At 48.5% G+C, this 26,995-nt stretch overlaps 2 protein-coding genes across 5 annotated transcripts in view; one reads left to right on the forward strand and one right to left on the reverse strand.

Annotated features, from left to right (window-relative positions):
* The window catches only part of MAP4K5 (mitogen-activated protein kinase kinase kinase kinase 5), a 107,350-nt gene extending 96,708 nt beyond the window's left edge, over positions 1 to 10,642 (reverse strand). For both annotated transcript variants that reach the window (XM_082217027.1, XM_082217026.1), the window contains exons 1-2: positions 10,521 to 10,642; positions 2,333 to 2,619 (exon numbers count right to left, since the gene is read on the reverse strand). In XM_082217027.1, coding sequence (XP_082073153.1) covers positions 2,333 to 2,440 — 108 coding nt within the window. In that variant the 5' untranslated portion in view covers positions 2,441 to 2,619; positions 10,521 to 10,642. The remainder of the gene's footprint in view (positions 1 to 2,332; positions 2,620 to 10,520) is intronic.
* An 11,003-nt stretch (positions 10,643 to 21,645) lies between these two features.
* ATL1 (atlastin GTPase 1) overlaps positions 21,646 to 26,995 on the forward strand; it is a 42,311-nt gene continuing 36,961 nt past the window's right edge. For all 3 annotated transcript variants that reach the window (XM_082218075.1, XM_082218076.1, XM_082218077.1), the window contains exon 1: positions 21,646 to 21,792. In XM_082218075.1, the coding sequence (XP_082074201.1) occupies positions 21,759 to 21,792 (34 nt within the window). In that variant the 5' untranslated portion in view covers positions 21,646 to 21,758. The remainder of the gene's footprint in view (positions 21,793 to 26,995) is intronic.

Here is a 26,995-nt window from a genome sequence, read left to right on the forward strand (position 1 = left end):
AGCATTAAATTCACAGAGCTCAAAGGACTGTTTACAGAACACCGTAACAGTTTGAAGCATATAACAGGGGTCAGCAAACTTTTTCAGCAGGGGGCCGGTCCACTGTCCCTTGGGGGGGGGGGGACTATATTTTGAAGGGGGGGAAATGAACGAATTCCTATGCCCCACAAATAACCCAGAGATGCATTTTAAATAAAAGGACACATTCTACTCATGTAAAAACACGCTGATTCCCGTCCGCAGGCTGGATTTAGAAAGCGATTGGGCCGGATCTGGTCCCCGGGCCTTAGTTTGCCTACCCATGATATAAAAGAAGTAGAATTAATCAGTGTTTAAAGCTGCACTTCACTTAGCTGGCTTGTAGGTCAAGTTTATTAAAAGTTTGTGGAGCAAACCTTTGGGGCAGCAGTCACTGTGACCACAGTCCAACGTGTACCAGATCACATCCAAGATATTTGGAGCCAGAGTTGAAAAATCACAACCATGCCTCCTCCTTCATTCAGTGGGAAATTCACCCCTGCACAAGCCTGGTGAGCAGCCTTCTGCTCCTTCCCACTGGGTCTTGTGCAGGAGAACTTCCCAGGGGATTGTGACTCATGGGACGGATCCATCTGGTATCCTGCCCTGCTGCCGCTGCTCTTCAGAGCATCTAAACGTCTCCACTTCACTTTGCCTCACAGCCTCTGACTATCACATTTAACTTGGGACGATACCTAGTCATATGAAATCAAGTCAAAAGTCCAAATGAGTATGCTCATGAAGAAGTGAAGGGCACAAGGAGAAGACAAAAGTGAGGTCAATTGCGCTGCAGTGATGGAAGGGGACCTGTGGCAATTGAGCAGATTTCAGGGATGTCACAATTTTCTTAGACAAGCGTGGATGATCTCAGCCTCCAACAACCCTGACCCCTCCCACTGCAGATCCAGTTTCTTCTTTTCCTTCCCCCAACCTGCCCAGTCCACCAGGCTACCTCCGACCAATTGCCTCTTTTCTTGGAGCTAAATCAGGCAGCAAACCATTCTTTTTTAAAAGAAAAATTATGGGGGAATTCTCCTCTCTTCGCTAGTCAGAAAAAAGCATCCCAGCTTTCTAACAGCAGCCTCATTTATCAGCACGGAGTCAAGAATCCTCACCTGCGCCACAGGCAGGGTTTCAAAATTAATGCTGAACAAGTACAGTGGTACCTTGGTTTACAAACTTCATCCGTTCCGGAAGTCTGTTCTTAAACCAAAGCGTTCTTAAACCAAGGCGTGCTTTCCCATAGCAGCGGGGGGCTCAATTTACAAATGGAACACACTCAACAGGAAGCGAAACATGTTCTTATTCCAAGGCAAAGTTCACAAACCAAAACACCTCCTTCTGGGTTTGCAGAGTTCTTAATCCAAGTTGTTCATAAACTAAGCTGTTCTTAAACCAAGGTACCACTGTAATGTTGAACCCTTGAAGTAGAGAACACAGGGTTCTCTTGCTGCTTTCCTTCCCTCCATTTCAAACTGTTTTACAGTGTTGGGGTGAAGAGAACAATGAGCAAAAGCCCCATTAAGAAATGGGGAGCAGCGGGTGGAATTCAGCCTTGTGTGGTGTACCAATGTTCTATCTGCACAGGTATATCAGCTTGCCAGATGAAGTGATGAGCCCCCGCCCTGAACCTGCTGTTCTGGGGGTTCTCCCACCCCACCCTGAGCCAATTTCAGGGGGCAAAGGGGGCAGGTGAAGGGGAGGAGAAGGGGCAACTCTCTTGCACAAGCAGAAATCCTCACGCAGGGCTTCCGCTGATGGGGTTCGGTAGGTGAAGCCCACCCAACACACAGAAAGGATTAATTCGTATAATTTAAGAAGGCTGCTTGAATCTGCATATTGCAACAAATCTGCAGGCTGGTGAAAATACGACTTCCAACACAAAAGGGGGGCGAAGGGACCAGCTACCATGCCCATGACTCTCCCCACAGAAGCAGTTACAGTGCTACCTCAGGATGCAAACGGGATCCGTTCCGGAGCCCCATTCGCATCCCAAACGGAATGCAAGACGCGACGGCGTGTCTGCGCGTGTCGCGTTTCATCACTTCTGCGCGTGACGTCATTTTGAGCGGCTGTGCATGCGTGAGCGGTGAAACCCGGAAGTAACACGCTCCGTTACTTCTGGGTTGCCGCGGAGCGCAACTCGAATGTGCTCAACCCGAAGCACATTCAACTCGAGGTATGACTGTATGTCGATTTTGCCCTTCCTTAAAGGTAAAGCGGCCCAAGCTGCCACATGAGGCAGGGAGAGAGAAATCCCAATTTGCAACGGAAATGACCGCTGCAGAAAAGGCCTGGGCATTTGGACTCTCACCTTGTAGACATCTCCGTACGTGCCGCTCCCCACGCGCTGGACCAGCTCGTAGTCTTGCTGTGGATTCCGCCGCATAATATCCCCACTCGAGTGGGCCAGAGGATCCATTGTCCGTTAATGCAGCCTTCACTTCCTCCCCCCTGCCCCCCCTCCACGAGGGGGAACAGGAATGGTGATCTGCCTTCCCTGCTTCTGGCTTTTGCGATACCGAGGAAGCAACGCGAGCAAGGTCCTAGCGAGGTGACCCCCCGGCGGCAGGCATGGCTCCCGTCCACTCTTCTTCAGACCTAGAAGATTTAGGGGGGAAAGGAACATTCGTGAGAGCTTGCTGAAAGGTAGTCAAAGCGCTCCAGTGGCTCAGGCCGAAAATCCTAATCCCTGCTAGCTAACATGGAGCAGCCCTGCTGTGCACAGATTCCATTCACTTCAATGGGCCTGCTCAAGAGAAAAATCTGGAAAACTGTAGCCCATGGGTTGGATCTTTCCATCAATTATTATAAATCAAATAAATAATAATAGTAACAATGATAACATCAAAAGGTGTGAGGGTGCTGTACAACATTATGAACACATTTTACAGAGCATCAATAATAAAAACATAATACAACGGAACCTCGGTTTTTGAACATAATCAGTTCCGGAAGTCTGTTCAACTCCCGAAACGTTCTAAAACCAAGGATCAAGGGACTGGCTGCAAAGTCAACGGGGGAAAATGAAAAACACGCCTTGGAAGCCATTCAACTTCCAAGGCGCAATCAAAAACAGAAGCATTCACTTCTGGGTTTTCGGTGTTCGGCAGCTGAGATGTTTGAAAACCGAGGTTTGACTGTAAAAAGCATAATACCAGACAGCATAGCAATAAAATAATCATAATGATAGCTTTAACAGGGCAAATATTATTTAACAGCTAAAGGCCTGGGTAAAGAGGAAGGCTTTTGCCTGGTGCCTAAGGACAGGTAATGATGGCGCCAGGCAAGCCTCCCTGGGGAGAGCATTCCACAGACGGGGGCGACCACAAAAAAGGCCCATTCTCTTGTTGCCACCCTCCAAACATCTAAGGGAGAAGGGGCATAGAGAAGGGCCTCAGATGCCCTGCTGTCTGTAACTGGCAGAGGAGGGTCCCTTCACCTGGCCTCAGGCCACAAAAAACAGCCTCACCAACCCAGGCTAGCTAACCCACGGTTACATCTTCGAAGGCAGTCAGTGGCAAGGGCAGTGCTGCCATTGGCTGCTTCCCAGTTGGCACTGACCCACGACAGAGCCTTCTTGGAGGCAGTTTCTGCGATGCCCACCCTGGTGAGGTACGTCTGTCTCCCAGGCGTTTGATGGCAAAGATACTGTTCCTAGCAACCTTGAGATTACTAGCTGTGAGGGGTATGTGATTGCTTTTAAATGTTTTAAGAGACTTTAAAGTGGTTTTCAGCTTCTTATTCCTAGCTGTATTGTTTTAGCACCACTGTGCATGTGTCGCCTTGGGCTCCTTTGGGAGGGTGGGATATAAAATTAATAAATAATAGTATTTCAAACGCTTTACATGGGCTACCAACCTGACCCCCACAGAGGCCTTCCCTGGTGCCCTCCCTTCCCTGCCCCAGAGATTAGGCTTGAAAGAAGCATCCTATGGTAGCTGTGGGGTGTGCTTGGTCACAGGATGCATGGACATTTAGTATTGTCCACCACAGTTTCTCCAGTTTGCAAATGTGCCCATGGGCCCAAAAGGCTGGAAACCCGTAACTTACTACAAGAACCCAATGCCAGTAGCGTTAGCTGCATATCGCAAATGAGAGGGTTGACGTGGAGAGAAAAAAACCTTGCTGCCACTTTCGCAGCTGAGGCGAGACTTAAACTTCCAGCATCATGGGACACCACATGTCACGCCCAAACAAGGCCAAACTCATCTGCCAAAATAACAGAGCCTTACGAGGGGACTGGGAGCACAGGCCAGGCTCCATCACAACATCTCGCTTGTCCAAATTAAAAAGACATGCACTAAAGAACAGCTAAAACTCTGCGCCACATATCTCAAAGTCTCCGTCTGTATGAATGAAACTCTGTGCCCTCTGTGAATTTTGCTGCGTTCATCATTGATTCTGTTTATTTTTCTCATATCTATAAGCTCATCCTTCTTCCCTCAGAATACATGTGGCTCCCTGGAAGGGAATATACCAATCCTTCTACTAGTTCTAGGAAGAAATTTTGTTGGGGGGTCACTTTGCCCCCAGTGACTAGAACTTATGTGGTACCCCAAACCAACCACACTTCAAGAGTGTGCCAGCTGATGTTTGAACACTTTCAAAGCCTAATTGAAATAGGAACATAATGAGACCAATAAAATACTAATTGTCCAGAGGGACAAATTGCAAGGAGCTCCCTCTGGAGCAAGAGAAGGCAGACACTTGAGAACATCCCTCATAATGTTGGGAGAGTAAATAGCAATTGACCCACACTGGAGTTGATATTTCTCTACTTAATAACATCTATTTCCTACACAGATGCAAATCTTCTTGATATAAAATGCTGCAAGCACATCTCTTAGGATCTTGGGTTCTTCTTAAATGCAACTTAAAAGATTCTTAGCCTGGCAGGTGCTACATATCAGTTTCTTCTGTCCACACACTGTGAAATCATGAATGAAGGCAGCCCTCCCTAAGATTACTGAGAATAAGGATGAGAATAATTACAGCTGCAGTATCAAGGTCCCTTCAAAAGGTTCACACGTGCATTGGCTGTGTTCAGCCCCTCCCTGAAGGCACAGGGACAGAAAGATCAGTCAGTATACCTGAAGGAGCATCTCCACCCCCATCGTTCTGCCCAGATGCTGAGGTCCATCACCAAGGGCCTTCTGGTGGTTCCCTCATTGCGAGACGCAAAGCTACAGGGAATCAGGCAGAGGGCCTTCTCGGTAGTCGCGCCTGCCCTGTGGAACGCCCTCCCATCAGATGTCAAAGAGATAAACAACTGCCTGACATTCAGAAGACATCTGAAGGCAGCCCTGTTCAGGGAAGTTTTTAATGTGTGATATTTTAGTGTATTTTTGGTCATTGTTGGAAGCCGCCCAGAGTGGCTGGGGAAGCCCAGCCAGATGGGCGGGGTATAACTAATATATTATTATTATTATTATTATTATTATTATTATTAGCATCCCAACTGCAGTGTGCCAAGGCAGGTTACATGCCCACTCAGACATCTGGGCCACAGCAATCTTTTGCTCTCCCAGAGGCATCTGGACACACCAAGGAAATGTGCAATGGGGAAATGGCGCAATGGCCATTAAAAGCTGCCTATGGAACGACGGATGACGGAACCCAGCTCTGGGCCTTACACAGACAGAAACACAAGAATCACTACATTGTAAACCCCTCGGGGGGGGGGGGAGAGAAGTGCAGAAACACCTTAAGCAAACAAATAAGTCAATGACCACAACAGGGGAGTGTCAGCTGCCTGGTTCTGAACAGCAGAAAAGTCTAATAACCCTTGGTAGTTGGAGAGATGGGGAAAAGAGAGCATTAAGGCCTTCTTTGGACAACAGATACCAAGACTGGGAGACGGTCCCAGATGGTGATCTGATCTTGCAGGCAATGGCATGGGATTGGCTATGCACAATCACTGGATTCTCAGGAACCAGAAGGCTCTTGTCTTTAATGTTTGCATCCCTGCCTTGACATGCCTATAGGTCTTTCCTCCAACCAGGAAATAAACAGGCACAGGAGCTGTCAGTTACTGGCAGGAGATATTGCATGTCACAGGGGTCTAAATAGCCACCCATGTGTTATATTTATAGTGGTTTATCTGATGCTTTTATCATTTTCTGATTTTTATGTTCAGCTGCAACAGATATTACTGTAGGCCCAGAATACACACACACACACACACACACACACACATATATATAAAATAAAGGCAGATAAAATAAGCAATACTGAGCAGCTAAGAGTATCACTTATTAACTAGATGAAACAATATAACAGGGATATTGGTAAGTATACAATAGTCCTTCCAGGTATTCTCTCTTCGCCAAGCTTATTAATGCATTATCCTGCGCATGTCCGTATTTACCAAAAAACAGAAATGCAAATGCCAATTAGGTAGGTAGCTCCCGGGATGATAATGTTTCATTACAATTATGGTATTTTTGAATTATATTTTATAAATATATTATATGAAAGTAACAGATTGCTCACCCGAGTGAAGGCTGGGGAAATGAAACACAACGTATGTACACTTGCACACACTGTCTCCCACAGGTCTGCATTCATTCTGCACTCTCCATGTTCCAATCAAGACCTTTAGCTGCTGCTTTTCCAAATGCCAGACAAAACAGTCAGGGGAGAGGCAGAGCATGCTGGCAGGCCCCATAAGAATGATGACTGCTATGGATTCTCCCGCAAGAGGAAGCCCTACATTTGCCAGTGGAAAAATCTCTCACAGTGACCAAGGCTAAACTTTTTTTGCAAGAGAAACTATTTGGCTGCTGCGCTTTGGTTCAAAAAGCGTTTTCCCCATAAAAATAGTAACCAAAAAGGAGAAAAGAAAACTATTTACATAACAAAGGATCTATTTCAGCCCTCAGAATGTTTAATATCGAAGAGAAATTCACCAGAAATTCCCTTTCTAGAATAGCAAAATACAGTTTATGGTCAGGGTGCCAAGTATGCTATGGCAGGATGCCTGAATGCTGAATTTATGCACAGCAGAGAATTTAGCAATATGAGAATTTCAGCTTTTACAAACACATGAAGCTTCTAGCCCTCAAGACCATAAAGGTGGGCTTGAAAATATATGTACAGTACAAGGCTTGGTGAGATCTAAGAAAGCAGAACTGAATAAGTCAAAAACATTTTTAGTTTATTAATGGCCTTTCCTATCAAAATGAATTTGAGTATTACAGAAACTTCAATACAGACACCTTTTTGAGACACAAAAGGGCATGCAAGAAATCAGAATTCAATAAACAAAAGCAACCATTCACTGTCAGCCAAACAGACCACTATCCAATTGAACTGCAATCGCTTCCCAAAAAAACCCCCACCTACCAAAAAATGTGTGCCTGCCCTTAACTTTCAGAGCCTTCCCTCCTGGTCTTCCACCACTGAAGAGGCAATTAGAGCTTTAGTTGACGATTTTACCAATTAAACTTGCAAGAGGAGAGCCAGAGCTGAATTTCCAGCAATCAGGAGGCACGAGTCAATACAAAAGCAGACTTGGATACAAGGGGCAGACATAACTCACATTTGCTTGCTTGGCTGACCAAGAGAGGCTGCTGCAGCCTCCAGCTTTGCCTGGCACAGACAGCACGGATGCTGAATTTGGATTCGCTTAGCACGGAGCTTACTCTGCTCCTGTTAAAGGGGTTTGCAACAAAGCTAATTGCTTTCACATGAATCCCTGCACAGTCTCTTGCTAAACCATATAAACAGGAGGCCGAAGGTAACCCCCTTGAGAGCAGGAAGACCCTAAACGGGCTTCTGAGCCAGGAAGATTCCATCAGAGGGAGTCAGATCTCCTCAAACACGTCACATGGCATCAGAAGAGCACAGGCCCAGTTGGGGTTGCAGATTAAAAAGCAAAACATCAGGAATTTAATTGTCAAACTTAATTGTCACCAGGGGTTGTGCTGGAAATTGTGGCATTTCAATCTGGGCAGCAGACTTTTCCTTAAGCGCTTCCAACATGTACAGACCAGGGTTTTCTAACCCAGCAGAGCATCTGTCTCACGAACCTAGTTATTTGAGAGTGTCAGCAAGCATATCAACAGAGGTGATCCGGCTTACATTGTTTACTTGGACTTTCCAAAAGCTTTTGACAAAGTACCTCACCAAAGGCTCTTGAGTAAGCTTAGCAGTCAAGGAATAAGAGGAGAAGTCATCTTGTGGATAAGGACTTGGCTAAGTTGCAGGAAGCAAACAGCAGGAATAAATGGACAGTTCTCTGAATGGAAAGAAGTAGGAAGTGGGAGTCCCCCAGGGATCAGGGCTGGGACCTGTGCATTTTAACGTGTTCATAAACCATCTAGAGTTAGGAGTCACTTGTTAAGATGAGATTGCAAGGAGCTCCAAAAGGACCTCTTCAAGCTGAGCGAATGGGAAGTAAAATGGTAAGTGCAATTTAATGTAAACAGGGATAGATACATATAGGAGCCAAAAATAATTGTTTCACATATATGCTCATGGGGTCTAAACTGGAGATGATGGACCAAGAATACGACCTTGGAGTCGTGGCAGAAAGCTCAGCGAATATGTCTACCCCATGTGTAGCACCCATGAAAAAGGTAAATTCCATGTAAAGAATAATCAGGAAGGGAATTGAAAATTAAACTGATATCATAATGACATTATACAAATCTATAGTGTTCCCGCATCTTAAATACTGTTTACTATTCTGGTAGCCTCACCACGAGAAAGATATTGTAGAGCTTCAGAAAAGGGCCACCCAAACAATTAAGGGTATGGAGCGACGTCCTGATGAAGAAAAGTTGCAGCATTTGGGATGGTTAAGTTTAGAGAAAAGGCAAGTCAGAAGCAATATGATGGAGGTCTATAAAATTATGCATGGCAAGGAGAAAGGAGATAAGCGTTTCCTTCCCTCTCACAGTACTAGAATTCACAGGGATCCAATTAAGCTGAATGTTGGAAGATTTAGGCCAGATAAAATAAAGTACTTATTTACGCAGTGCCGGTTTAAACTACAAAATTCGCTCCCATGGAAGGAAGTGATAGCAACCAAACTAGATGGCTTTAAAAGGGTATAAGACAAATTGATGGAGGAGAAGGCGATTTGTTGATGGCTGCTAATCACTAGGGACGCGGGTGGCACTCTGGGTTAAACCACAGAGCCTAGGACTTGCTGATCAGAAGGTCGGCGGTTCAAATCCCCGCGACGGGGTGAGCTCCCGTTGCTCGGTCCCTGCTCCTGCCAACCTAGCAGTTCAAAAGCACTTCAAAGTGCAAGTAGATAAATAGGTACCACTCTGGCGGGAAGGTAAACGGCATTTCTGTGTGCTGTTCTGATTCGCCAGAAGAGGCTTAGTCATGCTGGCCACATGACCCAGAAGCTGTACGCCGGCTCCCTTGGCCAGTAAAGCAAGATGAGTGCCGCAGCCCCAGAGTCGGCCACGACTGGACCTAATGGTCAGGGGTCCCTTTACCTTTACTAGTCACTAGTCTGCTTCCATTGTTCTGCTTCTGAATACCAGATTGCTGGGAAAACTACAGGAGGGGAGACAGCTCATGTTCTCGGGTCCTGCTTGCGCGTTTCCCACAGGCATCTAGATGAGCCATTGTCCGGATCCAGCCCACCAGAGACTGTGACTACTTGCAGGACAGACTGGAGGAGAGAGCAAAAGGATCTCAAGGGGTCTCAAAAGCAAGAGGAGGTGGGAACCCACCAAACACAGTCATTCAGCCCTAACTCCAGGGATAAAGGCAGGGGCTGGGGGCTTCCCCCACCTTGCTCCAAACCATCTTGGGGAGGCATCTTTCCATCTTGGCAGACCAGTCTTGCAGGGTCTGTTTTGGGGGGGTGGTTTTGTGTGTTTTTTTGCTAGGCACCCCCCAAAGAACCACCGCTCAGAACCTGGTGGTCAAGACCAGGCACTTATAATCTAAATTTCCAGAGTCCAGGGGTTTGTCTTGACCAGCAGAAGTGAGCGGATCTGACCCCCCCCAAAAAAAAAACCCACCCCAGGTCCCTCCCAGCTTTCTCCATAGTGGCAGCATCCTTCTACATTTTGGAGACAGCTGCGTCTGTTGCAGATCCCCCCGTAAAGATCCTCCAGGAGAGGCAGATCCACTTCCCACCTATCTGGAGACCACCCGTTCTCTGTGGTGCGTGTGAAGGAAACACACACACACGTGTACACGTGTGCACAAGAAGCCTCGCTACCCGCCCGCTTTCGCACGCCCTTCCCTCACCAGCCCACCTCGAGTGGGCCAAGAGGGGGGGTCCCAGCTGCCCCCCAAACCCCCCCCAACCCGGTCAGCCTGTGATCTCTAAATAGGGGGCCATGGACTCCACCTCCTCCCGTCTGGCCTGCTAGGAGAGCCTCCCTCCGCCTCGCAGTCTACCTGACCCCCAGGCCTGAAGGGCCTCTAGTTGGGGGGCTTTGAACCCCCCCCCCAATATTCCCCCCCAGCTAATGAGCAAGCGAAGCCCGCCAGCCTTTCTCCTCAGGCCCGGCCCGGGTCCTTACCTCTCTCGGCCGGCCTCTGAGGGAGGAGGAGGCGGAGGAGGAGGCCCCTCTTTGTCCCGCCGCGGGTAGGCGGCCTCTTGGGGCGACTCCGGCCTGGTCTCCTCAGGCCCGGCCTGGTCTGCTCAGTCCGCGCGGCCTCGCCCGACACCGCCGCCGCCGCTCGAACCCTCTCCGGGCCACGCCAGACCCAGGCAACCGCCGCCGCCGCCGCCGGTGCCGCCTTCGCCTGGCCGTCCCGCCCTCGGCCCGGCCTCCTCGCCCGCCGCCCGGCTGAGGCGGAGCCACAGCGCCCCGAAGCGGGCCTTCCGCCGCCCAGCCGGCCTCCTCCTCGGGCCTCGGGCTCGCCTGCCCCTCGCAGGAGCCCTGCTCCCCGCGCTCTCCTTCTCCATCCCACTCCGAATTCAGGAATCCGGCGTGGAGTAATTCTGGGCTGCATCAATAGGAGTATAGCATCTAGATCAAGGGAAGTAATAGTGCCACTGTATTCTGCTCTGGTCAGACCTCACCTGGAGTACTGTGTCCAGTTCTGGGCACCACAATTCAAGAAGGACACTGACAAACTGGAACGTGTCCAGAGGAGGGCAACCAAAATGGTCAAAGGCCTGGAAACGATGCCTTATGAGGAACGGCTAAGGGAGCTGGGCATGTTTAGCCTGGAGAAGAGGAGGTTAAGGGGTGATATGATAGCCATGTTCAAATATATAAAAGGATGTCACATAGAGGAGGGAGAAAGGTTGTTTTCTGCTGCTCCAGAGAAGCGGACACGGAGCAATGGATCCAAACTACAAGAAAGAAGATTCCACCTAAACATTAGGAAGAACTTCCTGACAGTGAGAGCTGTTCGACAGTGGAATTTGCTGGAGCTATTATTATATTATTATTGGAGGGCAACCAAAATGGTCAAAGGCCTGGAAACGATGCCTTATGAGGAACAGCTAAGGGAGCTGGGCATGTTTAGCCTGGAGAAGAGGAGGTTAAGGGGTGATATGATAGCCATGTTCCAATATATAAAAGGATGTCACATAGAGGAGGGAGAAAGGTTGTTTTCTGCTGCTCCAGAGAAGCGGACACGGAGCAATGGATCCAAACTACAAGAAAGAAGATTCCACCTAAACATTAGGAAGAACTTCCTGACAGTAAGAGCTGTTCGACAGTGGAATTTGCTGCCAAGGAGTGTGGTGGAGTCTCCTCCTTTGGAGGTCTTTAAGCAGAGGCTTGGCAACCATATGTCAGGAGTGCTCTGATGGTGTTTCCTGCTTGGCAGGGGGTTGGACTCGATGGCCCTTGTGGTCTCTTCCAACTCTACGATTCTATGATTCTGAATAATCTGGATTAACGCCGCCCAGGGATTAGCCGCGGCCGGCCCTCTCCCGCCAGGTGGATCCGGATTCACGGCCACCGCCGCCAGGACCACGCTGCTTAATTGGGGGAAAGTGACAGGCAACAGGATTAAAACGGGGGGGGGGGGAGGAGAAAGGAAAAAGTGTCTCCCATTCCCTCGGGGACAACCCGGGAGATTCAAGGCAGAGGAAAGGAAGGTGGTTGTTTTTCCCCCTCCGCGCAGCAGCGCAGCGTTGTTAACCTGTGGAACTCCCTCCCACAGGAGGAGGCAGCGGTGGCCACCAACCTGGGTGGCTTCAAAAGTTGTTGTTGTTTAGTTGTGTCCGACTCTTCGTGACCCCCTGGACCAGAGCACGCCAGGCCCTCCTGTCTTCCACTGCCTCCCCCAGTTTGGTCAAACTCATGTTTGTAGCTTAGAGAACACTGTCCATCCATCTCTTCCCCTGTTGTCCCCTTCTCCTTGTGCCCTCCATCTTTCCCAGCATCAGGGTCTTTTCCGGGGAGTCTTCTCTTCTCATGAGGTGGCCAAAGTCTTGGAGCCGCAGCTTCAGGATCTGTCCTTCCAGGGAGCACTCAGGGCTGATTTCCTTCAGAATGGAGAGGTTTGATCTTCTTGCAGTCCATGGGACTCTCCAGAGTCTCCTCCAGCACCAGAATTCAAAAGCACCCATTCTTTGGCGATCAGCCTTCTTCACGGTCCAGCTCTCACTTCCATACATCACTACAGGGAAAACATAGCTTTAACTATACAGACCTTTGTTGGCAAGGTGATGTCTCTGCTTTTTAAGATGCTGTCTAGGTTTGTCATTGCTTTTCTCCCAAGAAGCAGGCATCTTTTAATTTTGTGGCTGCTGTCACCATCTGCAGTGATCATGGAGCCCAAGAAAGTAAAATCTCTCACTGCCTCCATTTCTTCCCCTTCTATTTGCCAGGAGGTGATGGGTCCAGTGGCCATGATCTTAGTTTTTTTGATGTTGAGCTTCAGACCATATTTTGCACTCTCCTCTTACACCCTCATTAAAAGGTTCTTTAATTTCTTCTGGCAATCTTAATTCCGGCTTGGGAGTCATCCAGCCCAGCCTTTCGCATGATGAATTCTGCATATAAGTTAAATAAGCAAGCTAAATAAGCCTTGTCATACTCCTTTCCCGATTTTGAATCAATCAGTAGTCCCCCTTCATGGATCACTGCCTTGTCGTGGCGAAGGGGCTTGAATGACTCAGAGAAGCTATGAGCTACGCCGTGCAGGGCCACCCAAGATGGACAGGTCATAGTGGAGAGTTTTGACCAAACATGATCCACCTGGAGCAGGAACCGGCAAGCCACTCCAGTATCCCTGCTAAGGAAACTCCATGGACAAAGACAACAGGCTTCAAAAGAGGAGGAGACAAATTTGTGGAGAAGACAGCTAGCTGCCTGTGGCTACTACTGGCCACAGTGGCTCTGCTCTCCCTCCACGACCAGAAGCATTTTTGGAAGGCCAGTTGCTGGGAACCACCCAGGAGAGAACTGCTCTTGTGTGGATCCTGGGCTAGAGGGGCCATTGACAGGGTTCTTGTAATGTTCCAGATTAACTCATAAGGAGTAGCAGGCAATCTTCATCTCTCATGCACACATGAGCCCAATGGGCAAGCTCATAGTAATAGTAATAATAATAATAATAATAATAATAATAATAATAATAATAATTCATTGTTTATACCCCGCCCATCTGGCTGGGCCTCCCCAGCCATTCTGGGCTGCTTCCAACAAAATATTAAAATACAGTAGTAATGCATCAAACATTAAAAGCTTCCCTAAACAGGGCTGCCTTCAGATGTCCCCTAAAAGTCTGGTAGTTGTAGTTCTCTTTGACGTCTTCTGGGAGGGTGTTCCACAGGATGGGCGCCACCACTGAGAAGGCCCTCTGCCTGGTTCCCCGTAACTTGGCTTCTCACAGGGAAGGAACCGCCAGAAGGCCCTCAGAGCTGGACCTCAGTGTCCAGGCAGAACGATGGAGGTGGAGACACTCCTTCAGATAGTGCTTTCAATGTGTGGATACCAATTGTTGCCTCCCTTTTTTTAAAACACAAGCATATGATCACACCTCTTTGGGATAATTAATCTGGCACAAACTGCGGGGCTGGATGCTGCCTCTGGGATCAGAGGCGTTTTGTCCCTGAATGCCAGGTACTGGGAGGAATCACCAATGGGGAGAGGGCAACTGTTGGCCTGATCCGGAAGCAATGCTCTTCCTATGTTCTTATAGAATTATAGAATATTAAGAGTTGGAAGGGACCCCGAGGGTCATCCAGTCCAACCCCCTGCAATGCAGAAATCTCAGCGAAAGCATCCATGACAGATGGACATCCAACCTCTGCTTAACCTCCAAGGAAGGAGAGTCTACCACCTTGCATGGGAGTCTCTTGCACTGCCAAACAGCTCTTACTGTCAGAATTTTTTTTCTGAATGTTTAGTCTGAATCTCCTTTCCTGTAACTTGAAGCCATTGGTTCCAGTCCTGCCCTCCAGAGCAGGAGAAAACAAGCATACTCCCTCCTCTATGTGGCAGCCCTTGAGATATTTGAAGATGGCTATCATATCTCCTCTCAGTCTCTTCTTTTCCAGGCTTAAACACCCCCAACTCCTTCAACCATTCCTCATCAGGCTTGGTTTCCAGACCCTTGATCATCTTGGTTGCTCTCCTCTGCACACCTTCCAGCTTGTCAACATCCTTCTTAAATTGTGGTGCCCAGAATTGGACGCGGTATCCCAAGTGTTGTCTAACCAAGGCAGAAGAGAGTGGGACTATTACCGTATTTTTCGCTCTATAACACGCACCTGACCATAACACGCACATCGTTTTTAGAGGAGGAAAACAAGAAAAAAAATATTCTGAATGAAACAGTGGACGTATCATTTTTGTGCTTCATGCTGTGGCCACAGACATGTGATCTGATGGTGAATTTGGGGTGACCCAATGCAAAAATCCTGAGAATCCCTGTAACCACTTTTTTGCACCATTGCAGCCCCAGGCATGATTTTTGGGGGGCAGGCTGTAGCCATGGACATGCTATGTGCTCTGATGGTGAATTTTGGCTGATCCAATGCAAAGATCCTGAGGATCCATGTGGATCCATGCTTTGTAACCACGTTTTTGCACCATTGCAGCCCCAGGCAACAGTGGGTGCGTGATTTTTTTTGGGGGGGGGCAGGCTGTAGCCATGGACATGCTGTGTGCTCTGATGGTGAATTTGGGGTGACCCAATGCAAAGATCCTGAGGATCCATGTGGATCCATGCTTTGTAACCACATTTTAAGTGGGGAGGGAAGGAAAAACACAGAAGGCTAAGAATGCAGGAGAGGGCTATAACGTGAGGAAAGGAAGGCAAAAGTCCCCCCACCCACCCACCCAAGCCAGCCAGCCAGCGCTCTCTCTCTCTCTCTCCCTCCCATCTGCATGTTTTCCGGCTGCCTGATATTTATTTTTTTTAATTGCCTTGACAGAAGAAAGCATTTTAACTGCATTAAGAACTATTTAGCAGCGAAACCTAAGCTTTGCCATCCCTTAAGAGGTACAGACACTGTAATCTTCCAGATCGCATGAATTTACAGGCAAAACACTGTTTAAGGATTTCATCCTTTTAAATTGAAGAAAGCATATTTGAATGCTGTGTGTCCCCAAAAACAAAAAGCAGGAAGTCAAATCAGAATTTTAAGCCGAACCTGTAATCTCTCTTCCCTTCACAAACATTGTTCCCTCCGGAGCAGGGAGAGGATAGAAGGACGGACGCTCTGCTTTCCTCTCTTCTTGCCTGGAGGGGAGGGGCTTTCCCTGCTCTTTGTTCCATTTCAGCAAACACAGCAAGGAAACAGAGCGGGTGGGCAGTAAGACCCTGAGGCAGAATGCAGGAAAGCTGCCACTTCCTCTTCTTGCCTGGAGGGGAGGGGCTTTCCCTGCTCTTTGTTCCGTTTCAGCAATCTGAAGCCCGATTTGATTTTTGTCCGATTTTTCGGCTCCAGGGACCACACATTCGCTCCATAACACGCACAGACATTTCCCCTTCCTTTTCAGGAGAAAAAATCTGCGTGTTATAGAGCGAAAAATACGGTACTTCCCTTGATCTGGACACTAGACTTCTGTTGATGCAGCCAAGAATAGCATTCACTTTTTTTGCTGCTGCATCACACTGTGGACTCATGTTCAGCTTGGGGTCCACCAAGACCCCTAGATCCTTTTCACGTGTACTGCTAGTATGCCAGGTGTCCCCCGCCTTGTATTTGTGCTTCTGGTTCTTCCTAAGGGCAGAACCTGACATCTGTCCCTATTGACATTCATTTTGTTAGCTTGTGCCCAGGTCTCCAATCTGTGGAGGTCATTTTTAATTCTGATTCTATCTTTTGCGGCATTAGCTACCCCTCCCAGTTTGGTGCCATGTGCAAATTTGATGAGCATCCCCTCAATTCCTTCATCCCATACTCTGTGCATTTGTGTAGAGACAACTGAAACCATGAGTTGTTCCCTGCAGCTGGTTTCTTCCCTTGGTGTCTTGCCCTTTAGCGGGTTTCTGGAACACCACCTCACTTTCCTGTGCATCAATGAAGCTGTTGCCCCCAGTCCCAGGTGCTCTTTTGTCGTTTGTATTGTTTTCTCCCCCCCCCCACCTCAAGATCTAGTTTCAAGCTCTCCTGATCAGATTCTCAAGACTCTTGGCAAACACATTCTTGCCAACTGCTGTGAGGTGCAACCCATCTCTCGCCAGAAGTCCTACCTCAAGGAAGCGGAGACCGTGATCCAAGAAGCCAAAAGCCAGTGGTTGACCTCAAGTATTTTCCTCTCTCTTCTTGGGCCACGGCCTTCAGCAGGAAGGAATGATGAAAAGACTACCTGTGCACCAAAAGGTTTTATATTCACAAATATAAAGGCCACACCGTGCAGTTAAATAATAATAATAATTTATTATTTGTACCCTGCCCATCTGGCTGGGTTTCCCCAGCCACTCTGGGTGGCTTCCACAGAAACCAAAAATACACTAAAATATCACATATTAAAAACTTCCCTGAACAGGGCTGCCTTAAGATGTCTTCTGAATGTCAAGTAGTTGTTTATCACTTTGACATCTGCTGGAAGGGCGTTCCACAGGGCGCTCGCCATTACCGAGAAGGCCCTCTGCCTGGTTCCCTGTAGCTTTGCTTCTTGCAATGAGGGAACCGCCAGAAGGCCCTCGGCGCTGGACCTCAGCGTCCAGGCAGAACGATGGGGGTGGAGACGCTCCTTCTGGTATCCTGGGCCGAGGCCATTTAGGGCTTTCAGAAGCCCTAAGTCAGAAGCAACACTTTGAATTGTGCTCGGAAATGTACTGGGAGCCAATGTAGGTCTTTCAAGACCAGTGTTATGTGGTCTCGGCGGCCGTCACCAGTCTAGCTGCCGCATTCTAGATTAGTTGTAGTTTCCGGGTTACCTTCAAAGGTAGCTCCACATAGAGCGCATTGCAGTAGTCCAAGCGGGAGATAACCAGAGCATGCACCACTCTGGCAAGACAGTCCGCAGGCACATTTAACATGCATGACTTTCCCCAAAGAACCCTGGGAACTGTAGTTTGTTAAGAGGGCTGGGAATTGTAGCTCTGTGGGGGTGAAACTGCTGTTCCCAGATTCTTTGGGTGAAGTCATGTGCTTTAAATGTGTCTTGCTTTAAACGCACGTTGTGGTTCTGCCCTGTATGAACACCACTCCCCTGGTTCTGTAGTCACACAAACACTTACTTGGATTGGAAGCCCGTTTTGACTACCCAGCTTGATATGAGTGCGTTTCCACTTACAAACTGTCCTGCGCAAGGTATTGGGTAAGGAGAAAGTCCATTATGCTCTCCACTTACAATGTGGATAAAGTTAAATGGCTAATCTCTGTGTGTAACTCATCTGCACGCCGGATGCTCCTGCCTGTATCTCCCCCTCTAAACAGACTTGTAGAAGCTTAAAAAGTAGCAGATTTATTTTGGCATAAGTAGATTAGAGCCTAGTTTATCAGATTAATGAAGTGCTACCGTCATCTTGCAGATATGCTGTATGTATGCATGTCTATACCAACAGACGGACATATTCATGGGGGGGATTATAACAGTGAAACTAAATGGTCATGAAATGCTAATAATAATAATAATAATAATAATAATAATAATGGCTTGATTCTGTATGAAGCTGGAACTAACCAACTGACCGCTCAAATATTAGCTTTTTCCTTGATTCTTGCAGGATCGAATATTTTTAAAAACACCATTGAAATGAGTGCTTTTAGTCTCGTGATGAGTGTTTGTGAGTGGCCGAGAAAATCCTTCATTAACTCAGTGGGGGGGTGGGGGCTGTTGGGGGAGCAGCAGAATAAGCTGCTCCCCCGATATAGCAGTGGCATTCTCTGCAGGGCCTGTGGCAATCCATCCCCACCACAAATATAATCAGTACTCTCATCAGAAACCATTAAAAACCCACCTGCCCAATACAGGAAGTGGTTCTGTAATGTAATGTAAGGCTCCAACCACCCAGAAAGCAATTATGTGGGTTATCACTGAAGCTGATAATTAGATCACGTCTTACCTACATGATGGGCTAACAAAAGGGCTGTTGCTTACTATGGAATGCTACTGGTTCAGCTGCCGTGATGTCATGGAATCCTAAGTAAACATATATTAGAAATATGAATCTCCATGAACCTTAAAACAGCAGTGGAGAAGTGTCAGCAGTATAATTTAAAAAAATTAAAACTCTAGGCTAGGGCCTGGTAGCCTCTGGCACAGGGGCTGGATGCGGCCCCCAGGCCTCTCTAACTGGCCCTTGGAATTCTCCCCAGACCACACTCATCACTGACCCTACTTCTCATCCTGTGTAGTTTTGGCTAGAACTCCCGCCCCGCCCTGGCCACAGTGATCCATGCGACTGTAACCTCCAGGCTTGACTACTGTAATTTGCTCTATACGGGGCTGCCCTTGAAGCTGTCCCAGAAACTCCAGCGGGTGCAGAATGCTGCAGCGAGGCTCCTCACGGGGTCCCTGCCATGGGAGCATATTCACCCAGTGCTTTTCCAGCTGCACTGGCTCCCGGTGGAGTACAGGGTCAGGTTTAAGGTGCTGGTTTTGACCTTTGAAGCCCTTCACGGCCTAGGACCCTCATACCTACGGGACCACCTCTTCCGATATGCCCAATGGAGGACCTTAAGGTCCATAAATAGCAACACCCTAGAGGTCCTGGGCCCCAAAGAAGTCAGATTAGCCTCAACCAGAGCCTTCTCAACACTGGCTCCACCTGGTGGAACACTCTGTTTCATGAGACCAGGGCCCTGCAGGATCTGATTTCTTTCCGCAGGGCCTGTAAGACAGAGTTGTTCTACCTGGCCTTTGGCTTGGAGTCAACTTGATTCCCTCCCCCTCTTTCTTTTTCCTTTCTCCTTCTGTGATGAGGCTGCATTTTAATTGTTTTAATGTTGTATTTTAATATTGCTTTTAAGTTGTATTCATTCAACTCGTTTTTATTATTGGTTGTTAGCCGCCCTGAGCCCGGCCTTGGCAGGGGAGGGCAGGGTATAAATAAAATTATTATTGTTGTTGTTATTGTTGTTGTTGTTATTATTATTATTATTATTATTGCCTTTTTCTTGCCTGGATGGAGGAGGACACAAAGGGGTGGGGGTGAATGTGTATGCAAATTAATCTCCTGTACAAAGGTAACATTTACATTTGTTGTGCTACCCGTTTTTGGTTCCACCCACTAACAGCATGTGGCCCCAAGGAGATTGCCCAGAAAGCAATGTGGCCCCTGGGCAGAAAAAAGGTTCCCCCATCCTGCTGCAAGTCTCTCATGTACAAATGATTTTGAACCATTGCTACATAGCAGGCATGGGCAATCATTCCTCTCTGAGACCTCATTCCACCGGCCAATTCGCACAAACACTTTCTGCCCATCAGGTGGCCTTTGGAAGTCACTTTCTTGGGGTGAGCCGCATAAAATCTGTTCTTGCACATGGGTTCAGTAAAACAGGCTTCTTCCGCCACAGCCTGCCCAGAAAACCACACAATCACACACATATTGCTTGCGCTGCCGCATTGTATCTCTAACATGCAAGACCAGAGTGGGCCAGATTCCCATGCCTCTGTTCCTTTACTTCTGAGAAAGCATTGTAGACAACACTGAACTGTTTTCTTTATTTATTGCATTTATTGCATTCATAATAAATAAATAAAGGAGCTCAAAGTGGCCTGACTGGTTCACCCCTTCCTCATTTGTTTCCCACAACAACCCTGTGAGGTTAGGCTGAGAGATAGTGGCTGGCCCAAAGTTATCCAGTTAACTAGACAGACAGAACTTCCTCCTGGATCAGGCCAAAAAGGCCCACCTGGTCCAGAACCCTGGATCATACGATCCATACTGTACTACACAAATTGAAATATGTTTTCCTATCTGTGAAACTTGTCTGCCTGCCTTCTCTGTAGCCTAGATGTACTGCATCCAGACAAGGAACTGGCTGTTAAGTGTGGCATTCACCAGTTTGTGTTTGTGTTTTATTGTGTACTGTATTTTGTATTCTCATTTTCTGTTTTTTTCTGTTGTGAACCGCCCTGGATCTCCAGATGAAGGGTGGTATACAACATAAATGCATGCATGCGTGCCTTGGTCCTGAAGCTGCTGAATTGCAACTCATTACCAAACTTAAAACCATGGAGAGACCTGGATTGAACAAAGACATTGGATTCTTATCCCATTATACATGACTAAGCCATTTTTCACCTCCTCACCCCTTGCCTTTTCCTGTAAGACCTATTACAGTCGTTAAGAGTCGTCAACAGGCTCCTCTCAGCTATCTGCCAATCTCCCATTCCCACCACCCTTCTGAGTAATACCCCTCCCCACCTTCTCACTATATAGAAGGGTCTGGCAACTTCTGTTTCAGTGTATCTGAAGAAGTGTGCAGGCACACAAAAGCTCATACCAAGAACTAACTTAGTTGGTCTTTAAGGTGCTACTGGAAGGAATTTTTTTATTTTGACTATGGCAGACCAACACGGCTACCTATCTGTAACTTGGTCCTGAAGGTTTGGGAACAGCTAAGGAGATGCCGGTCCTTAAGAAACGCTGCATCCTCTGCTTTTCGGTACCCAAAATTGGCCTCCGCACCCTCCGCAGCTCCTGTTGTGCTTTAACCCACCTGCAGAGATGCGGAGACGGCTGTCCTCTAGGCAACGCCTGTTGCAGAGGACCCCACTCCCAGAAACACGCGTGTGCCGTTCACACGTGCGCGCCCGTCCTTTCCTGTTGACCCCAGCCTCCCTATCCGGCAGGGCAGCGCACCGCAGATTGTAAGCTGCCCGGGGCAGGGACTTTTCCCAACCCAAAGCCAAGCTGAGCTGCATCCGGCTCTGGGGACAACCCAAAGCGCCTCTCGTGGTACCCGAAGGGGCGTCCCTGGAAGCTCGAGGGGTCCCGTGCGCCTTGCGATGCTGCTGCTGCTGCTGCTGCTGCTGCTTGGGCGCATTTGCAGTGCCGGCTGCGCGCCGGGAGCGGCGCCTCCGCCGCGCGCGCGCGTGGCCGCGGCCGCCTCCGCCGCCTGCAGGTGCTCCCGCGCTGCGGCCTCCCCGCGATCCCCGACGCGCGCGCGCGCCACCGAAGCAGGCGGAGGCTGACGCCGGCGGAGGGGGCGCCCCGTCTCCGCCCAGCCGCGGTTGCGCCCCAGCCGGATTGCGCCGCCACTCCCTGCGCCCTCCCGCCGGAGATGCGCAGCTGAGCGCCGCTTCCCTCGGCCAGGCAGCAGCAGCAGCCGGGCAGCGCTCGTCCTCGCCGCCGCCGCCGCAGCATCCCCAGGCCCGGCCCAGGCTTCCCAGCGCCTCCCTGCGACGCGGCAGCCGCAGCCGCCGCCACCGGGCGCGGCGATCATGGCCAAGCACCGCAAGGAGCGGAACAGCTGGGGTAGGTCTGGCCCGGCCGCGCTTCCTGCGGCCTTCCCCGGCTCTCCTGGAGCGGGGCGCGCGGTAGGAAGGCCAGGAGGAGCCGCTCGTCCCTGCGCCCATCCCCAATGTGGCTCCCAAGCGACCCCGGCTGTGGCTCCACCCCGGGGGCGCATCGCGCAGGGCGCAGGGAGGATGGATGGATGCAGCCCCGCCGGCCGGCAGATTGTGGGGCTGGGAGGGGGGGGAAGAGGGAGAGGGAGAGGATGAACAATGGGGCCAAAGAGATGCAAGGGGGGGGGAGCGGGGAGCCATTGTTTCTCCTCCTCCCCCTGGTCAGAAGTAAACAAACCCTGAATTGGAAGACGGTGGTCGAGACAGGGTGGCCTTGCAAAAAAGAAAAAAGGGGGGGTGTCTGGCTGTTAGATGCATTTTAGTAGCACGTTAGCACTCCTTGGTGGCCAAAGGTAGTGTTTCTCCCCCCCCCCCACCTGTTTAGAATAATGTGTGATGGTTGCTTTTGCAGGAGTGGGTGCATCCCGATGCTTTTTAAATCATGAATTTTAGGCGTGATCTTCCTGCACAAGGAGGCACCGGATTCTAAGCCCCCCTTCCCCAGGCTTGGGAGTTTTGTGCAGGGTGTCTGCGTGTTGTGATAATGTGTGAACTGATGGACCTCTCCGAAGCCAAAAAGGTGTGGTGCCGAGTGTGTTTGCTAGGAGGTTGAATCAGCAGGAAAGGGGGTGAATTTTAATGCACGTGTATATGTACTGCATTTTGTGGGCTGCCTTCCCATCCAGAGATGCTGCAGGCAGCTAACGGAATAAGGTAGCGTTGTGTAGAAATTCTGGGCGTCGCGTAATCCTTGTGAAACTAGCGGATGACACAGAACTGGGAGGAGCACCTGACACCATAGGAGTCTGGGATAAAGCCCAAAACAGACCTTGATAGAAAGGAGTAGAAAACAGAGGTCCAATAGAGACAAATGCAAAGTTTGGGGAGGAAGCAACAAACATGACGAGGGATCCCTGATGTGTTCATGTGAAGGGTGTATTGGAGGTTGCACTTGATCACAAGTCAAACATGAGTCAGCTAACACAGTTTTAAGGCTGCTTTAAGGGAAGCTTTGTTTCTGAGTCACGAGGAACAAGAGTTTGACTTAATTCTGCACTAGTCGGACCTTGTCTGGAGTGCTGTTTCCTGTTCTGGGTGCTGTAAGGAGGATATTGTTCGGTGTGGGGAACCTGTGGCCCACCTGATTTTCTTGGACTCCAACTCCCAGCAGCCCCGCCTGGCATGGCCAATGGTCAGCGATGGTGGAAGTGGGAGTCCAACTTCATCTGGAGGGTACCACTTTCCCCAGCCGTGGTTCAGAGCTTTAAATGTAAAGTCCAGGACTGAGACAACTGAGCCCAGGAATGAATTGGGAGTCAGCGCAGCTGGAACAAAAAAAGAGGTCTCCTGATCTAGGGAACTCAGTGCCTTCTTCTAGCCCTGCCTTGGCCACCCAGTCATTTAAAACAACAACAACAACAACATCAACAACACCCTTATCCCATGCACACTTATGACACATACCTGATTACAAACCATATCAATAGTGGTGACCACTGAACTTGTTGTAAATGCCCCATTAATTAATCCTGATTAAAATGGTGGTGGTGGGCTGTGCACAAGGGTGGTGGTGGAATAGATCCGGTGTGTGGGATTGTGGGTTTGGAACTGGGAATGTAGTGGGGGGTTTGCCTTAAAAGGGGGGCACACACCCAGTTATTGGAACGCTTCATGGGGGATCCCCCTCCCTTTTCACCCAATAGCTTTCCAGATAAGTTATCTGGTTGTGCTTGGAGAACAAAGTGCGAAGCAGGGAAGGTGAGTTGAGTTTAAGCGACTCATCGTGACTGTGCAGTGTTCCTTTGGAAGAGGAGAAGGAGCTGTCCAGGTGAGAGGAGAGGAAGCAGAATGAAGAAGGGGAAAGGCCACTGTGGTGTTTTCCAGTTGGAATAGTCCCTCTCTCTCTCTTCCGCCCCTCACCAGGATTTACCAGCTAGGGAACAATATCAGACAGCAAATACCCAGGGCTAAGGGGATGGGTGGGATGGGGTGAGTTGCTGAAGAAAATTCTAAAGTGTTGCGTACGGTTCACCAGTCTAGTTCACTGCTTCCAGAATTGGCAAACACCCTTATTAATTTTAAAAAATACCCCCCCCCCAAAAAAAATCTATTTGCAATTTTAAAAAATGCATATGAAACCATTACTCATATCTGTACATTTCCATGAACAGGCACTGGGAAAATAGCTATGGTATTATATTTTTGAAAATGCAGCTGCTGTCCTAGACCAGGGTGGTTCACATTAACTGTGTCCAAAGCAGCCAAATGAACTTTTCTTTTTTTAAAAAAATGGTAAATACAGCCTATGGTTAGGTCAAATGGGGCACTGCCCCATCAATCTCAGTCTGGCTTGCCTGCCTGCCTTTTCATTGGGTAGTTCTGGCGGTCAATGCCTGCCTATTGTGGGTCTCTCTGCCTTCTGTCCCACCAGCTCCAACAACCACCAGCCACCACTGGCTACGACCTTGTAGCCTGGATCATGTAAAAGGCTGACCAGATCAGTTAGTCTTCCGTGTTCCAGCCTCCTCCAAAGTGAAAATGGACCCTGCAACACCCTCAGTATGTTCCACAAAGGCTGCATGTGGCTGGAGACCCAGCTACCTTCAAAGGCAACAGATCACCCTTTCCCCAAGAGAGGTCCTGGAGCACAGTTTGTAGACTCTTGACCCAACTCATCACTATGAGGAACAGCTGAAGGAGTTGGGTATGTTCAGCCTGAAGAAGAGTGGACTGAGAGGTGACATGATAGCCACCTGCAAACATCTGAAGGGCTGTCAAAATAGAAGATGGAGCAAGCTTGTTTTCTGCTGCTCCAGAGGGTAGGACTCCAACCAATGGACTGAAATTACAAGAAAGATCTCGACTAAACATTAAGAAGAACTTTCTAACGGCAAGAGTTGTTTAACTGTGGAAAGGACACCCTCGGAAGTGGGTGGATGTTTTTCAATAGAGGTTGTCTTATCCGGGATGCTTTAGCTGTGATTCCTTCAGTTCATGGGGTTGAACTGGATGCCCTTTGGGGATCCCTTCCAACTCTACAGCACAATTCAAAGTGTTGGTGCTGACCTTTAAAGCCCTAAATGGCCTCGGTCCAGTGTACCTGAAGGAGCGTCTCCACCCCCATCATTCTGCCCGGACACTGAGGTCCAGCGCCGAGAGCCTTCTGGCGGTTCCCTCGCTGTGAGAAGCCAAGTTACAGGGAACCAGGCGGAGGGCCTTCTCAGTGGTGGTGCCCTCCCTGTGGAACGCCCTCCCACCAGATGTCAAAGAGAACAACAATGACCAGACTTTTAGAAGACATCTGAAGGCAGCCCTGTTTAGGGAAGCTTTTAATGTTTAACAGACCACTGTATTTTAATACTTTGTTGGAAGCCGCCCAGAGGGGCTGCGGAAACCCAGCCAGATGGGCGGGGTCTAAATAATAAATTGTTGTTGTTGTTATATTCTATGATCTGGAACCTGCAAATAGTAATGTCACCTTGCTGTCTTTGTAGAGAGTGCTGAGATCAAGTATGTGAAGTGCCTTCAAAGATGGAAAAATTGCGTTGTGTAAGGTGTTAAGATTTATTTGTAACCAACCGTGTTTCTTAATATGGCTGCCGAGTGCTATGTGCATCTTTTTTTAATGTTAGAAAATGATTTCCTCCTAAAAAACAAAATAGCCTTTATGCTAGCTATTTTGCTAGTGACTCCTCCATCACCTGTTTCCCCAGCCCTGCCTCACTTACATTCTTCTACTTTGCAAGCAACTGCAAACCCTGAGAAGCAAATTTTGTCTTTGCAGCAAGTCCTCCGATGCTAATTCCTCCGGAGCAGTTGTGACAGAGCTCTTCCCATACTGCTCTCCCTCCCTCCCTGCCTTAGCCACGCAGCTGCGATGGAGAGAAGGGTCTGGCTGAGTTGCAGGCTTTTCCTTTAAATACTGCAGGGAAGTAGAACAAACTCTGCTGGAACTCAAAATAGTTCAAGGTGGTTTGTAGGTATCTTGTTGTTGTTGTTTAGTCATTTAGTTATGTCCGACTCTTCGTGACCCCCTGGACCAGAGCACGCCAGGCACTCCTGTCTTCCACTGCCTCCTGCAGCTTGGTCAAATTCATGCTGGTAGCTTCGAGAACACTGTCCCACCATCTCGTCCTCTGTCATCCCCTTCTCCTTGTGCCCTCCATCTTTCCCAACATCAGGGTCTTTTCCAGGGAGTCTTCTCTTCTCATGAGGTGGCCAAAGTCTTGGAGCCTCAGCTTCAGGATCTGTCCTTCCAGTGAGCACTCAGGGCTGATTTCCTTCAGAATGGAGAGGTTGGATCTTCTTGCAGTCCATGGGACTCTCCAGAGTCTCCTCCAGCACCAGAATTCAAAAGCATCCATTCTTCGGTTATCAGCCTTCTTTATGGTCCAGCTCTCACTTCCATACATCACTACTGGAAAACCATAGCTTTAACTATACGGACCTTTGTCAGCAAGGTGATGTCTGCTTTTTAAGATGCTAAGTTTGTCATTGCTAGGTATCTTAATGTATAATAAAAAAAAGAGGTAAGGCTCGGATGGCCTTAAAAGAGGATTAGACAGATTCTTGGAGCATAACACTACCCATGGCTACTAGTCCCAGTAGCTGTGTTCTGCCTCCACAGTTAAAGGCAGCATTTATTCTGAATACCAGTTGCCAAAAACCACGGGAGGGGAAAGTCCTGCTTCCCAGAGGCACCTGGTTGGCCACTGTGAGAAGAGAATGCTGGACTAGATTTGCCATTGGCCTGATCCAGCAAACTCCTCTTAAACTCTTATTGGGCATAAACACCAGGAAGAACGTCAGTGAGAGCTCTTCAACGGTGAAACAGTCTCACTTGGAAAGTGGTGAGCTTTTCTTCCTTGCAGAAGAAGAATTTTGGATTTTATATCCTGCTTTATTTTTATTTTTTTATTAGTTTTTTAACATATCATTTTCAACAGTAATTAAACATACTTTTACATCTTATACATTTTTTTTTGACTTCCATCAATCTCATCTGAAAATTTTCCAATCTAATCTCTTAGTATACATTTCTTACTTTCCCTATTACATTTAAATCTCATAACTAATATCTCTATTCTTTTTCTACGTTGTAATGTTTCAAA

Source organism: Podarcis vaucheri (genome assembly GCF_965113315.1).
Source record: "Podarcis vaucheri genome assembly, chromosome: 1".
Taxonomy (NCBI): domain Eukaryota; kingdom Metazoa; phylum Chordata; class Lepidosauria; order Squamata; family Lacertidae; genus Podarcis; species Podarcis vaucheri.